The sequence below is a fragment of the Priapulus caudatus genome, unplaced genomic scaffold (genome assembly GCF_000485595.1).
Source record: "Priapulus caudatus unplaced genomic scaffold, Priapulus_caudatus-5.0.1 Scaffold1031, whole genome shotgun sequence".
NCBI classification, from domain to species: Eukaryota; Metazoa; Priapulida; class Priapulimorpha; order Priapulimorphida; family Priapulidae; genus Priapulus; species Priapulus caudatus.
The window spans coordinates 83663-100170 of record NW_014578092.1 but is presented as its reverse complement, the minus strand read 5'-3'; the positions used below and the strand labels follow the sequence as shown (position 1 = coordinate 100170).

Genomic DNA, 16508 nt, shown 5'->3' with positions numbered 1-16508 from the left:
CATTGACACAAAATAGTGGGAGAAGAAGTAAGTCAGTTTAATTGAGGCAACCACGACGTACATTATAAAACGATTGCCATCTGTATAATCCAATAAAAATTATAAACCAAAGAATCAAATTGATGACCGAGATGCGATACCCGCTTGTAGTGATGGCGCTTGAAATACATAGTTATCTGGCGTTCCGGACATTTTGTAAATCTTTCACTTCTAAATAAGACGTTTTATCGCAGAGGTGGAGAGGAAATACCAAATTTCATTCCAAAGAATGTCAAAAATCGTAAAACAACCAACGAGTTGACACCACAGACTGTTGTTGTATATAATATGCCATATAATTGCCAAAACGCTACCCTAATTGCATAATTTTTTAAATATCAAAACACTAGCCCTTATCATCACATACCAAAAAAGCAAAATCCTTAACCTGACTGAACTATGCAATTCCATTTTTGCCAAAATTGCCGTGGCCGAAAGTACATACACTGCGCTCAAAAAACTTTAATATGTCGAGCATAGCAAGTAACAACTACACCAATTCAAACATGGGTCAAACGTCCCTGAGTTATCGTTGACCGACACCAATTTTGACGAACCGACACAACGGACGGACGACACTGACGACACCTGCAATACTCAAAACGTGACGATTCAAGCGAGCTAAAATCTTTTACGACGTTGCTGATCCACCTGCTTAACCAAGCGAGCGATTTGTTTTAATCGTGAACCGAGAATCCGTTTTTTTGGGGAGTGGGGTCTATTTTCCATAACAGGAACTTTGTCGCTATTGGGGTTGGGCGGTTCAGGGGTGAGGGGGTCGTCGAGAAGTTATTATCCTCCGCATGTCAATCCTAAACTACGTGCAGTCAGAATACGAGATTGGCTTGTTATTGAGCAGCATAAACATGAGGCAGAGTTATGTGATTATGTACCAGGTTTTTTGTTGTTTTTTTTTTTTGAAAGGCGGGACCAAATTCTGAAATTGAGGTCACTGCGCACCCAGGGTTGTGCTATTTGGTGCTCTCTGACTGCTGTTCGAGTCTCTTTCCCCAATGGACTGCTTTAAACAATAATAAGAATGATTGCTTTTAATATAAAATGGATCATCTAAATAACCCGCATGTGTCTACCCGCCACTAGTAGCCTACCCTACCATTATGTAGCAAAAATGAACCCGCATGTACTTGCACGGTTGAGCGCACTCCAAGATGACACCTTACAGTTAGCCCTTGTCTCTGCAGGTACGCAGTGACGGTGTGGTACTTTGATGAAACAGAGCGCCGGCAAGCAATGAAGAAATATCGGAGTAAGTCTGTGATGCATTGACGACGCGGGCGCTGCGCGGTGGAGATTGCGATCAGCTCACCGCCCGTGTGCTCGACAGAATTTAACATAAGAGCATGCATACTACGTGAACAGTAGCGGTTTATATTCTCTGCAGATATTTGTGTTTGTGCTACTACTACTAGTACTACTAGTACTACTACTACTAACTACTACACTCTACTCGCTAACTGCTACGCTACTCGCTACTGCTACGCTACTACTAACAGCGCTGCACTGCTGCGGGCTGCTGCTGCGCTCTGCGGCGCGCTTGGCCTCTGCTGGCTGCGCTACTACTGCTATTTCTTTTTTTGTTTTTTTTTTTTATTGTTTTTTTTGCTGCCTGCGCTCTGCTTGGCTGGCCTGCTGCTCGCTGGGGCGCCTACGCTCTCGCCTGCTGCTGCTGTCTGCATACTACTACTACTACTACTAACGCTACGACACTACTACTACACATTGCGCTACTGCTGTGCTACACTACTACTGCTACGCTACATGCTGCTGCTGCATGCTGCGGCTGCTGCGCTGCCTCGGGCTTCTACACTGCTACGCTACTGCTACATACTACTACACACTAACTACTACACACTACTACTACTACTACTACTACAACTACTATACTACTGCGCTACCTGCTGCTACTGGCTACTACGGCTGCTGCTGCTCGCTGCTGCGCTGCTACACTACACTACACTGCTACTACTACTACTACTACTACACTACTACTACTAGCACTAACTACTACACACTACCGCGCTACGCTCCTACCGCTGCTGCTGCTGCTCAGCTGCTGCTACTTACTACACTACCATGCTACACTACACTACTGCTACTGCTACTGCACGATACTGCTGGCGCTGCTGGCTGCTGCACTACTACGCTAACTACTCTACTGCTACTGTGCTACCTACACTACTACTACTAACTACACTCCTCACTATCATACACTATAACTGAAGAAATGTTACGAATAACCGTTAACCTTGAAACTATTAAGCAATATATAAAATAATAATAATAATAACGACGACGACGACGACGAACGACGACGACGACGACGACGGGGACAACAAGACAAGACAAATAGCAAACCCTCCGTATAACTACGCTAATTAAACATATAGATAACATAGACAAGACATAGACATAGACATAGATAGGACATAGACAATAGTCAACATAGACACTAGTAGACATAGTAATATGTGTGTGGGAGGGGGCGTTGTGTTGCTGCGTTAGTGGTGCAGCTGTAATGAAGGCTGGTGGTTTTTGCTAACGAGACAGTAATGACCGCCGTTGGCATACAGTTTGGCCTATGACGAGGAGAGCGGGGGGAGGAAGGACCGGAGCCACGAGAGGGTGGGGGAGCCATGAGGCTGAGGGAGCAGTGGAAAGTGGTGACTGATGAAGGCATACAGTTTGGCTTATGACGAGGAGAGCGGGGGGAGGGTGAAGGACTGGAGCCACCAGAGGGTGGGGGAACCATGAGGCTGAGGGAGCAGTGGAAAGTGTAGCTCTAGAACTATAGCTCTTCCGTGGCAGAGCGAAGGGCCATAGTTCTAGAGCTATAGAAAGTGGTGACTGATGAAGCTCTGTGTTAGCTTATAAGAGCTAGGGGAACGGGAAGTATAGTGACGTATGGAAGCCAGCTTGGCCCATATGGAGATCAGTTAGCGGCTGGTAGAGGCAAGTTTTTGCTGGAGGGAGGGAGCGAGGTGAGGAATAAGGGCAAGAACACTGCATGGTTACTGAATGAAACAATGTTGTTTTGAAAATGAGAAGAGGGGAGGGGCGCGTGAGCGAAAGATGAATGGAGGGAGGAGAGGTAAGAGACGGAAGCAGAGACAGTGATGACTGATATAGACCAGTATGTAAGAAGAGGAAGTAAAGAAGATATGGAGAGAGCGAGGAAGGCGGGGGAGGAGGTATGAAGGAAGAGAGGGAGGTACAGTCATATGGCTGATCGAGAACCACGTTGCCACAGGCACTTGGAACGTCTCAATAAAAAAAATTAATGGTAAATAAACACGAAATGTACCAAAGTCTTAATGTTTCTCTACTCTATTTCGCCTATAATCACCTGTAAATGCCGGTCAAATGCTCATCTGCAACACACAAGTACACCGCACGCCCGCCCTGTGCTGCGTGCACAAACAACATGAATAAGAGAGAAGGGCTCTATAGAGAAAGCGAAATAGAGTAGAGAAACATTAAGACTTTGGTACATTTCGTGTTTATTTACCATTAATTTTGTTTATTGAGACGTCCCAAGTGCCTGTGAGCGTTGACTGCGGGGAGGGGCAGCGGGGTGGGGGAAAGGGAGAGAGGGAGGTACAGTCATATGGTTGATAGAGAACCAGCGTTGCCTGCGGGGAGGGGCAGCGGGGGAGGGGAGAGGAAGAGAGAGAGGTACAGTTATGGCTGATAGAGAACCAGCGTTGCCTGCAGGGAGGGGTAGTGATCAGGGTTACGGAAGCATGGATAAGTGATGTACGCAATCATGATAATTGCAGCGAATTTTTCCTAACCGCGGTGCGATTCTAGGCTGTCGTCAAACATACAGTCTGAAGCAAAAGCAGCGTGTTGCCTTCGTCTTCGTAGAGACTCCTGTTCCGCTACGAGAACCCATCCACAGCGTAGCAGTCCCCCCATGTTGCATCCATTCAGTTACTGAGAACTCATTGTTTCTACTCTCTATAACTATTGTTGTTTGACTCTGCATTGACACCATGCACGGCGTGTATATCTATATATAGCTATCGATCTAATTTGTAGCCGGTGCAACGCTGCTCTGACACATCATACACCCCTACATTATTATTATTATTATTATTATATTTATTGGTTTAATGATGGTTGATTGGTAAATTGATATAACGAGCTTGCGAATTGGTTGTCACAAAGTTGGTGCCAGCAAAAATTTTGGGCACTGCCAGCAAGCGTTTGTCCATATATGATAATTTACGAGTGTAATCTTGCTGCTTTTACACTAGATGAGATCATGGAGAGATCACAGAAGGAGTGACTGTGAGTTTGGCGACTGGCAGCAAAGCAGCAGTGAAACCCCAGCGGGAAGGTAGTGCCTTCTGTCCTGTGAAAAAACCGAACAGAGATGGTCTGAGAAAGTCTCTGGTTGCCTCCATTGCTTTACGTGCTGCGCGTAACCCGAGGCAGTTGGCAGGCAGAATGCAACCGATACCTTGCCTGTTGTGAGAACACGCCGGCGAAAAATGTGCGGGCCGAAATCGTGTTTTTGACTCGGAGAAAAATTAACCGGTACAACTCTGCGTATGTGATTGCTTGGTACCATACATGTGGCAGCACTAACAATTGTTTTTCAGCTACCGACTTACCCGCCTATCTTCCTACCCTCTCACCCATTTGTCTACCTACCGACCAACCGACCTACCTATCTTAGATGCTAGTGACTTGCCCACCTATCTATGTACCGACTGACTGACTGACCGACCTATCTACCTACTGACCTATCCACCTATCTACATGCTTCCCTACATCGGCACCTACCTACCTGCCAACTTGCCAACGTACCCATCTACCTACCCATATACTAACGCATCTACCCACCTACCTTGACATCGACCCACCCCATAACCAACCTGCCCAAGCACACAACTCGCCCACCTTTTCTCTAATCAAATCGCTACTTAAAAATTCTCCAGTACTACTAACGTAAGCTTCAAAGACTGGAGCATCACGGGGTGCCTTATTTGCAGAATGTTGTCTAGGCGAGTATATGCCAGAAATTAACTCGGATCGAATGCGAAAGTGGCAAGCAAAAGTTGCCGGAAATATCTCTGTCGGAAAATGTATGGAGCAGTTGTGCATGACTCTGGTGGCCGTTGTCAATTGTAGAGTTGCGACAAAAGATCGTATAGTGCCGGAGGCTATACGATCTTTGGTTGCGACTGAGATAATGACTGTGATGTATCCTACAGGACTATTATTACGCTATGAGTATATCAGTGTTAGTAACATATCCGATGATAACCAGAAATCAACCTATCTACTAGGCATGAGAGACAGGCAGCTCTAGCCAATTGTTGTGATATCACATTGTATAAAGCGGTGCTAAACGGGCAACAAATGCCGCAAAGTTGAGAATGTGGCACGTACGAACGCGTAATTGGCCTAGCTTGACTATCTTAGCAACAATATTTTTTTTTGGGGGGGGGGATTAGCTCTCTCATATAGATAAGCCTTTTTTACAAGGTTGTTGATTGGGTGAGAAGCGATTGCCTCTCTATGTGCGATGTATTATGGTAAATCACAGATGTTAATATTATAAAAGTCTAAAAGGCAAGAGAAAAATTTCAACTTGTGAATGGTTGATGTTTTTTAAAGCACGATGAATCGGGACTGTGTGTTTACAGAAATTTTGTGTGTAAAAATAAGGCTTTACCTCAAAATATTAAATATAGTCACAAAAGAATTGGAATTGTAATTTTGTTCAATTAGATTCCTTGCAATATGTACATTACACTAGGCTAAATTGTAGACTTACAATGAAATATAGTAGGATTCATCATTGTCATTGATGTTATCACGTAGTTGATATTGGTCCTGGACACGGAAGTTACGACTAAGACAAACAATGCAACCAATTACCGTTCTGACAACGGCCCCCTGAATCGCAAGCTTTAACCAAATCAACAGTAGATTCTAACGGATGTTATAGTACTGCTTAAATGTAGTGACATTTTGTTTAAAGTATTTATCATGTTATGCAATTTATTTTCTAATAGCTACATGGTTGTGAGAAAGTGATGCGTCTTTATTTAGCAACTTGAAGAATTCCTTTATTTTATTGTGATACCTGTGTTGCATTAGATATGTTACTGGTATGACTAGTACACCAAATCAAATGTCATCTACCCATATGTAAATCCATGAGCTAATTTGGCGATGATAACTGATATGTGCATCGATGCTTGTTGACAAACAACCTCAATGTACACCCGTCTATAAAAGACTTATGGGGTTCCCTCCCTTTGGGTGACCCTTATATATCGATTTTACTCTAATTGGGATAACTTTTAAGTGATCAACCCCATTTCCATTGTGGAGGTTCTGCTCACAGGTTGACCTGCATTGGACCTGCACCATGGGGCAGGCTTGATATATACTGGACAGATATAATTCAAGACCCATCTAGAAAGCTGTTTTGATGTGCTGCTGTCACTACTATTTTTATTAGTATTTTCTGAAAACCCATAAAATAGACTCGTGTGTGAATAGGAAGCAGTCGGCGGTGATTTGACTCTTAAAAGCCTGACCTAGCTTTCATTTATTATTAGTGTTACCTCGAGAATTCAAGGACTTGTGGTGTCTTTATTCAGTTTGTAATGTAACCATATATATATATATATATATATATATATATATCCAATCTTGCTTGAATTTGATCCAGAAAAGGTCCGGGGAGAGAAACCATCACTATGATGACCTTTTTGGAAAGAACTTGAAAATCCACTTGACCATTATGAGTGTTGATGACTGTTATGATTTACTGCTATATACTGCTACTATTACTGCTTATGCCTTTAATTACTGGTTTGTCATATCTTGAGATGGCAACGATCAGAGCTTTTATAATCCAGTCTGTATTGCTTTAATGTGTAAAATGCAGCATCAATGTAAATATGTTATTCCATGGACTATTTAACCCTTTATCTCTCTCGTTAATGTCGACATTGCATGGCTCATAAAGTGAGAACCTTTTTCTGTCGGCTGTACTTTACTGAAAGAGGTGCTTTAAACTTTCTTTTTACTGATATTCAAAGTTTAACTTGTAGTGAATTCTTTCATCTTTAAAAGGGTTCAAACTTCCCAACAATGAAATTTCACTGGAGAGTTGTCCTTGTATATTGGTAAAAAGAACGTTATATGCATCTTTTAATAAAACAACAGGAAAGGTTCTTGCTTGGGGAATCACAGCGGATTAAGAGTGACATCTTTTAAAAAGCTCTGTATTAACATGAATGATATGGGGGTGATAATTGAAACAAAGAATACTTGCTTGCTATATTCCCGTTTGTCTCGCAATGGGCGGTCAACAAGAAAGTTGGAGAACATGACGTTTCGTGTGCTACTGCAACACTTCGTTAGGTGATGCGGCGACGTTGCGAGTGAGGGTATATATACCCCTCGGTTGGATTCAGCGGTACCCTTGAGCGGTACGACTGCTGGACTGGCCGTGCTGTGATTGGCTGTCTGGCGCTTGCTGTTTCCTGCGCAGTGACCGGCCGGCTGGCGCCTGCAGGTTCCCGCATCGTAATCGGCTGGCTGGCGTTGGCTGTAACCTGCACTGTTGTGGGTCGGACGGCGTGTGCTGCCGCAAGGTGAGAGTCATGGCGGCGTATCGTTGTCATCCAGAAATTGGAGATATCTAACCCGTTGTCTCTGTTAAAGTTGTTGGGGGCGGAGACGAATGTTAATGGCTTCTTTCACCCTCTGCGTGTACCAGTGTCGCTCTTGGGCGAGGCACTGTATCCCTTCCCAGTCAGGTTGGTGCTGGTTCTCCCATGCGTGTTCGGCCACTGCTGAGCTGTCGGTTCGAAGCAGCCTGACATCCCTCTTGTGTTCCATAATCCTTTCCGCTATAGGTCGGACTGTTTCACCGATATAGGATCCGTCACACCCTTGGCAAGGGATGTTATACACCATGCCGTCACGTCTGTGTTCAGGAACTGGATCCGTTGGGCGTACTAGCTGTTTGCGCAGTGTAGAGTCTGAGCGGAAAACGGTCCGAACACCATGGTTCTCTAGGCGGCGTTTGAGCTGCTGGGAGATCCCGTCTATGAAGGGTAAGACCGTGAACGTCTTATAATCCTTCGGTTCCTTGGGTTGTGAAGTTTTCTTGGTTGAGGTATGGATGAAACGGCGTGGGTACCCGTTCTTACCTAGGGCATTCCGGACGTGTGCCCGCTCATTGTTTGTATGTTGTGGGCTGGTGACTATGCGTTCCGCTCTGTCAAAAAGACATTTCACTAGGCCTCTCTTCACAGAAATGGGGTGATGTGAATCAAACGGTATGTATTGGTCTGTGTGCTTGGGCTTCCTGTAGGCTGAGGTGGAGAGCCTGCCGTTTTCATGTCTGTGCACTAGTGTGTCCAGGAAAGCTATCTTCCCTTCACATTCTGCCTCCGCTGTGAACTGGATGGATTGTTGGCGGCTGTTCATGTGTTTGAGCAGGTTCTCCGCTTCTGCATTAGGGACTATGATAAACGTGTCATCAACGTATCTCTTCCATACCCGCGGTTTGCAAGAGTGGGACAGGTGAGTAGAGCTTCCTGTTCAAAACTCTCCATGTACAAGTTGGCCACGATGGCCGAAACCGGGCTGCCCATGGCTGCCCCCTCCGTCTGCTCGTAGTACGAGCCGTTATAGAGGAAGTATGTAGACCGTAGGACGAACTCGAGGAGCTTGGTGACTTGCTCAGGAGAGAGAGCGGTGCGGGCTGTTAGGCTGTTGTCCGCCTGCATGCGATGTAGGGCCGTCTGGCATGCGCCCTCTATTGGTACGTTAGTGAAAAGAGATACTACGTCGAACGATATCATAGTTTCACTCTCACAGATAGTTTGCTCTGCTATGTACTCTGCAAACCCACTGGAGTTAGGCACTGTATGCTCACTGGCACCCGTGAGTGGTGGAAAAATCTCTGCTAGGTGCTTGGAGAGATGGTATGCAAACGAGCCTACGCATGACACTATGTGGCGTAGTGGTGTTGTGGGTTTATGGATCTTTGGTAATCCGTATATCCTGGGTGGTTGCTTCTGCGTTGGCCTCAATTTCTGATACGTCGACTCATCTATTGCGTTTTTCTTCTTCAGGGCTAGCAACATGCTAGTGAGTTTGCGGTACATACTGTCTGTGGGATCTTTCTTCAGCTTACGATATGGGCCAGTGTTCAGTAGGTCACTCATTTTGTCATGGTATGTAGTTGTATCTAGGATTACCGTAGCCCGGCCCTTGTCTGCTGATAGAATACTTGCTTGATAGGATGTTTGTTACGTGTGAAAAACAAGCCGATATCCGCACTTACGAGATGGTCGTGTAAATGTGCTTGATGCTATGCAATATTTAGAGATTCGTTGTATTGCTGTAGCGTGTGTCATCAGTTCATGGGCTGTAGTAGCATCAGATGGCATCAGATGGCATCAGATGGCATCAGATGGCATCAGATGGCATCAGATGGCATCAGATGGCATCTGCTCATGTTCTGTGCGTGGTGCTAAATATTTTGAAGCCACTGCCTGCATGTCAGAACCAGTGGTATGTTATAGGAACAGGGTCTGGCATTTCAGTTGCTGCTGGTACATCTAAGTTCCAATTAGACCGCACGGTTGATCCGTGTTTGTGCGGGCAAATTATTGCTAACTATAGCAAGATGTCTTGCAAGCCGACTGTTAAAACAGCCCACTCAAGCCGTGTTAATCATCGGTAGGTGGTGTTCTGGGCCATGCGTGAGCATCTAAATTCCAGAACTTGTCCCTTTAATCAATGCATTGGTTACCAGGAATTAAGGGAGCTGATTGTCAGAAACGTTGTAACTGACGTGTGTTATGACGACTGTCATGAATCCAAGCTGTTATAGCTTTTGCACGTGAAGTGTTCTGTGGAAGTTACAACATCCCAGACTTACGGTAGCTGCTAGTAGTTCGTGTTTCTGACAAGGGCCCCTGATGTTTGCTTAATCCAGTAATGTCATTGTTTTGTAAGCGTGGCTTGTTATGTTAGACAGTGCTATTGGAAGAAGTGACTTTGTAATCTGGCCCAAAATCTTTCTTAATGTGTTGAATTCGGGTCTTTAATGGTGAAAACTACTTTTAAAGTCGAGTTGGTGCATATACGTTTTAAACCTTCATGCAAGCATCAGCAGTGTGTCAACTGTGTAATTATAGTGATCAATGTTATGTGTAAGATATTTAACAATGCAAGATTCTCAAATGCAAGCACGAGTCACGTAAGATTCGTGAATGCAGGCGCTGTTTATTCATCCAGCATTCACGCGAGATTGACTTGATCAGGCAACAATTGCTGCGAGAGTCGTCCATGTGAGCAGTGATCATCAGTTTAAAGGGATACTTTCCCCTAGAATTTTAGAGTATGTTATGAGAGTAAATGCATAAATAATAGCATATACCTAAAAATTTCGATAATTATGCATTCACGTTTGTCATAAAACAACATTGAATTTCGAAATCTTAATTTTTTGGGCGCTGACATGACACCCGTGATTGTGCTGCCACCCTGAAAAAGTTGCGCATTAGCCAATTTATTTTGCACGTTACAGACCGGGGGCTAATTACAAAAGTGCAATTATATTTATACCTAAATGCTATTTAACCAAACAATATTTATTTCAGGACAAATTCGTCCATATTATAACTGAAACTAAGTGTCGTTTTTAAGTTATCGCAATCCTTCTGCTCTTAAATTAACAAATAAGAAACACCCTCGGTCTGTAGCCTGCAGCCGAAACGCTTCTTTGCGCAACTTGTTCAGTGGATGCGCTTCCAGTGGCGCCGCCATCGCTGTAAGCAACGGTATAGCCGTCAGTTTTGAAACGTAAAAAAAAATATTTCTATTGAATATTGAACCATAAACTTTTTATGTAGCGTAATTTTAACCTATTTTAACTGAAAATATCCAATTAGCCTAGAGTAATGTATCACTTTAAGTCTGCTTGGATTGCAGCCAGAGACACTGTTGCAACGTTATTACTGTTATAATATTACCAACGTTTGCACAGTGAAATCCTTGCATGATTTCAATGGTAAATCTTCTGCGTGTGGCAGAGCCTAGCATGTATATCTAATTGTCTAGGATATAGAGCTCACGTCATGTGCAAAATGTAACGGACATGATACATGGACGTACCTTTGGTTTACATTTGCCATAAAATTGCGTTTTTAATGTGCATGTTATGATGCCCATCGAATTGTGTACCCCACTCAGGTAATAACCGTAGAAAATCGTACAATTATTTGAATGAATTGATGAAGGGGTTTTTGCATGAAGGAAAGCTTGCCGGAAGGGGCACACCCACCGACGATAAGTGAATAACATGAATATTCATTAACGGCTGCCAACTTGTATGGATATACCCGGTGCGTGTTTTCCAGTGTAAACCCAAGCTGAATGCGTTCACACTTCAGTTTTTGGTCAGTCAAGCTGTTGGTATCTATCGTCACAAGATTAATTAACTGCTGCATGTAAATGCTTCTGTAAGGAGTAAATTACGCTCATAGGGTCTGTCCCCCAGGGTACTGCCGGAACGTACCCTGGTAACTATCTGATATGGTTAGGGTTAGGGTTAGGGAGTAGGCGTAGGCGACTCCCTAGACTCGTTAGTGGAGTAGACGAGGTACGGTCCGGCATATTAGATAGTACTAGGGTACGTTCCGGCAGTACCCTGGGGTACATAGACCCTCTCAGCGTAAATTACAGCTTTTTTAAATGGGACATTAACTGTCAAGCAAAATCGGATTTGCTTTTGTTTATAGCATGCAGTGAATTGCATGCAGTCAGTTGTTGTGATGCAATTTCTTCCAATTTTGATGTGATTTAAAAGGACGGTAGCAATTTTTATGCAAATCCATGCTTACAATGCTGTGCTATTTAATGTTCAAGTATGTGGCCTATATGTTAAAATTGTATGTTCTGCCTGAATGTATCTTATTATTGAAAAATCAGTGTCCCAGCAATTACAACTGATTAATTGATGAATGTCCCTGTGCTTCTATGTTTATTATAGTCAGGTTCTACGCCTACTTATAGTGGAACCCTGTGTCTTGTGAACTGTTGTCTTTAAAAAGTAGACGTTTTCTTGTTTAGGTTTGTAGAGATAAAAAATTAGCTGTTTGTAACACACATTAATAATGTGAATATTTCTAGGCAGTACCATGTAAGACACGCCTGCCTACTGGTCCAGTTATTTTTTTGTAATTTTGTAAATGATGATGTATTGTGTAAATATGATTGATTCGTGAACTTCCAAATAAATAAGTAAATGCCTATAATTAATTAACATGTGATATTTGTTATTCGAAAACTTAATGCAGGACAATTAAATAGTCGAGCAATAATTACTAACACAGTATAAATACTCAACAACTATCAAAAGACGACGGCCACTCGATTCGCGAACCTCGCACACTGATGAGCTTGAAGCTAACACATTTATGTGCTTGAAGCTGTCGCGGATTGATGCACCTGAAGCCAAAGCACGTGACGTGTATACGCATGATAAGGCCGATTGCCTGTGCAGCCCCGAATGGAAAATGGCCGATCTGTGTATATCTGGTTAGCCTGGCAACGCTGCTTCATTGTTATACTAGAAACCAGTTATCCAGTCTATAGTGTCTGGTACTTTATGCACAACATAGCATAGGATCGTGTCGCCAGATTGAAAATGCACGGCCGATGTATCAAACATGATTCCGCATTCCATCTCGTTCTTTATGCTGTCCACCTCGTTTTTAAAATGTTTTAAGGATGCTATTGTACCTGAAAATAAATGCAAGAATATGTAAGGATAATGCGAATTTCGTTCGACCTAAATAGAACAATGGACATACAGAATGAATTATATTAACTATATTTCGTGTGCTGACTGGTTAGCAACTGTATGAAGCTATTTACCAGCCAGATTATTGTTGTTTCTTATGCAGGAGATACTTGGAATTGATCTATCTGCTTGAATAAGATAACAACCCCTTCTTTGCTCTTGCTAGGTTGGTAAAACTAGACCAACACAGTTACAAGTGTTTTTAAGCTTGCAGGCCAAATTGTCGACATTCGGGAACTTTGTTATTAAACAGCGTCTTTAAAATTCCCCCACCACAATGCTGATTGGCTAGAACTATCTGTCAATCACTTCAGGCAGAGAGGGTCAGCCAACTAATGTCTCAAACCAGTTGTTTTGTACGAAGCATGTCTCACATCAGCTTTGACTGGTGAGACCTATTTCCACTTAGTGATGATCATCGACTGATAGTGGACTCGAATCAGCCACAACCAATGACACTTATCATAAAGCAGGCACCAGCTATCGGTCTAAACCCAGCCACAACTCGCAAGTGCATGGCAGCATGTCTCGAATCGATGAAATCGAACACATGCTTAAATTTGCCTGTCACCCACCTTCATGAAGCACCTCCTCGTCTCTCATCACACGGAACAGATGCTTCTTGAGGAGGTTGCCCTTTGTGCAACGGCAGCCGGCCACTGGGACCTGCTTTCTACCATCCTTGATGAGAAATTCCTGTAGTACGTGAGCCTCTCCTGCAATCAGTAAGGTAGTGGTGGTGATGGTGGTGCTTGTGGCAGTAGTAGAGCTAGTACTACGGGAAGTATTGGTGGCATTAGTGATAGTGGTAGTACAGTAGTAGCAGAAGCGGCGGTGGTAGTAGACCAGTAGCGGCAGTGGTAAAATTAAATAATTCTGATTCGTTCATTTCTTCACTGTCAGTTTGGCTGTCACTCTAGCATCACTTGCAATTAAAGCTACAAGAATTTATCTTAGAACAGAAGAATATATTTGTTGACGAAGATACATTAAGATTCTATCCTAGTCGCCATAGCAACCACAAACCTAATATTTCTTCCTCGTCTGTCAATGGTAATCGGCTGTTCAGCTGCTCGCGCAGATCATCGATAAGTTTGTAGATGACGTTGTAGTTCTTAATCAAAACGTTCTTCTGCCTAGCAAGTGCGTATATGCTGTCTGGGCTCTTCACGTTAAACGCATAGACAACACCTGTCATCGCAGCACAAAATCAGAGTATAGCTTACAACATTATATATATATATATATATATATATAATATAGGTATATATATTATATAGGTTCACAATCTCTTATCACAATTGTGAAAATCAGAAAAGCTCTGAAAACGCATTGTCTTCGCGGAGCACAACATGACCCAAGTGGTCGCCGAACGCGTGTAAAAACCAGTGGCGTAGACAGGTCCTCAGTTGTGGGGGGGATGATTTCGCTGTTACTTCCATGACAATGTATATGAAGAGTGTGCGCGAGTAGCGCACACTGCGAGCGCCTTGGCGCAAAGCCCTTAATGGGTGGAGTCCAGGGGCCCGCTCTAGGGCCCCTGTCAGGGTGCAGGGGCAGAGCTCACACACGCACACACGCACACACACACACGCACACACCACAACATTGGAAATATTCGCATAGCCGAGAAAAACCTGATGTAAAATGTCAACTCTTCTGGGATTTAAAATCAATTGTTTTTTTTACTCAAGTTGATGGACGGCAACAGTCAAGGTTGCATGAAAACACGGCCACGGACAAAACGTTGTTAATCAGTCACTCGTATTTTCCACGGAAACATGGCAAAGTCATACAATACTTATCTCGACCGCCGAAATACAGATGTTACTCTCATCTACTCACTCAATCTCACGTATCATTAAAAATATATATCCTACAAAAACTTCGTCGAAGTCAGTCGTATTAATTCACCTTGTTGTAGGAAACGCGTGTCCAAAGTTTCCGCTAGTGTCAAGTATGTCACTGGCAAAAACCCGTGTCCCCCCCCCCCCCGAATTAACGTGCCCTTGTCACCTATAAGACGCCATTTGTGAGAGACATGTACCACTCTTTCTACCTAGATGATATTTATTAACAAATTCACCTCTCTATATCCTCGAGAAAAACCATGTCTAGCAGCTGCAGCAGCTGCTTCTGTTTCTTCGAGTTTCCCTCTCCCTCGCTATCTCTTTCTAGCTCCCTCTGCCTCTTTTTTAATTCTCTTTCTTCTCACTCTCTCTATCGTGTGCGGTCTCTTTCTAGTGCGCGCTCTCGCTTTCTCTCTCTTTCTCTCTCTCTCTTTCTCCCGCTGCCTCTCTTTCTAATTCTCTTTCTTTTTCGCCGCTCCAGTATGCGCTCTCTTTTAATCTCTCTCTCTCTCTCTCTCTCTCTCTCTCTCTCTCTCTCTCTCTCTGCCTCTATTTCTAATTCTCTTTCTTTCTCCCCTCCCCCTGCTTTCCACCCCTCGTCGCCCGCCCACACGCGCGCCCTCTACAGCTCCGTATACACGACGTCGGTTAACTAGCTTTTCAAATCATCCGAAACCCAAGATAATGTTCAAAGCAGTAGCGTCGGCAGCGACGGCAGCGTCGGCGAGACCCGCCCGTCGGCCGACGACAACAACTACTCAACTCAGCGACGTTTTCCGCTTAACGACTGTTAGTCAACTCTCGAACTGGAATAAAATCACATTAGGTATCCCGCGAGGGCGGGGCGGAGCGGGGGAAGAGGGCGGGTGGACGGGGGAATGGGGAAGCTGCATTCTTGATGCCGCCATTGCTCAGCGCGCGTGGGAGACGTAGATACAAGATGCTAACAAGCCATGCAAGCGAGCGATAGAGTCACGGTGTTTATCGCGGGGAAGCCGTACTTGGGGTCTCCCCCGTATATATATATATATATATATATATATGTGTGTATATATACACACGAGCATCGACCGATGAACCTCGTACTGCTCGCTTCTCCCTGTCTCTCTCTCTCTCTCTCTCTCTCTCTCTCTCTCTCTCTCTCTACTCTCCGCTCTCTCTCCCTCTCTCTCTCTCCGCGCGCGCTGCTCTCTCTCTCTCTCTCTCTCTCCCTCTCTTCTCTCTTTCTCTCATCTCTTCTCTCTTTCTCCCTCCTCTTTCGTGCCGCGCTCTCTCGCGCTCTCTTCTCTTTTTCTTCTTCGCTCTCGCTCTCTGTTTTTTTCTCTCCTCTGCCTCCTCTCTCTTTCCTTCTCTTTTCGTGCCACCCTCTCTCTTGCGATCGGTCTCTCGCTTAGCCTTTTTTACTCTTTCTCGCTCGCCTCTCTCTCTCTCTCTCTTTTGCTCTTTCTCTCTCCTTCAAGCTCGCTCTCTCTCTCTCTGTCCTCTCTTTGGCTTTACTTTCTCTCTCTCTCTCTCTCTCTCTCCTCTCTCTCTCTCTTTCTCCCTCTCCTTTGTTTCTCTCCTCACACACGACACCTCCATTCTCTCGCCAAAGATCAAGTAAGTATTCCTGTCGCCAGCGCGGTACGTGTCAAACCGAGCTAGGTATCCACACAGTAGACACATTCGCGACCGATGGCAAAATATGGGGTGCTATATATAATATATAATTATATTCACAATTATATATATCCCATATATATAAT

At 44.1% G+C, this 16508-nt stretch overlaps 1 protein-coding gene and 1 long non-coding RNA gene across 4 annotated transcripts in view; one reads left to right on the top strand and one right to left on the bottom strand.

The window, feature by feature from the left end:
* LOC106815055 overlaps positions 1-10765 on the top strand; it is a 14269-nt gene extending 3504 nt beyond the window's left edge. Inside the window, exons 2-3 of the long non-coding RNA XR_001394691.1 lie at positions 1242-1306; positions 4317-10765. This is a non-coding gene — a long non-coding RNA (uncharacterized LOC106815055). The remainder of the gene's footprint in view (positions 1-1241; positions 1307-4316) is intronic.
* Positions 10766-12365: 1600 nt separating this feature from the next.
* Positions 12366-16508, bottom strand: part of LOC106815056 (translation initiation factor IF-2, mitochondrial-like) — a 33717-nt gene continuing 29574 nt past the window's right edge. For all 3 annotated transcript variants that reach the window (XM_014819482.1, XM_014819484.1, XM_014819483.1), the window contains 3 exons: positions 13940-14104; positions 13489-13629; positions 12366-12852 (listed from right to left, as the gene is read on the bottom strand). In XM_014819482.1, coding sequence (XP_014674968.1) covers positions 12680-12852; positions 13489-13629; positions 13940-14104 — 479 coding nt within the window. In that variant the 3' untranslated portion in view covers positions 12366-12679. The remainder of the gene's footprint in view (positions 12853-13488; positions 13630-13939; positions 14105-16508) is intronic.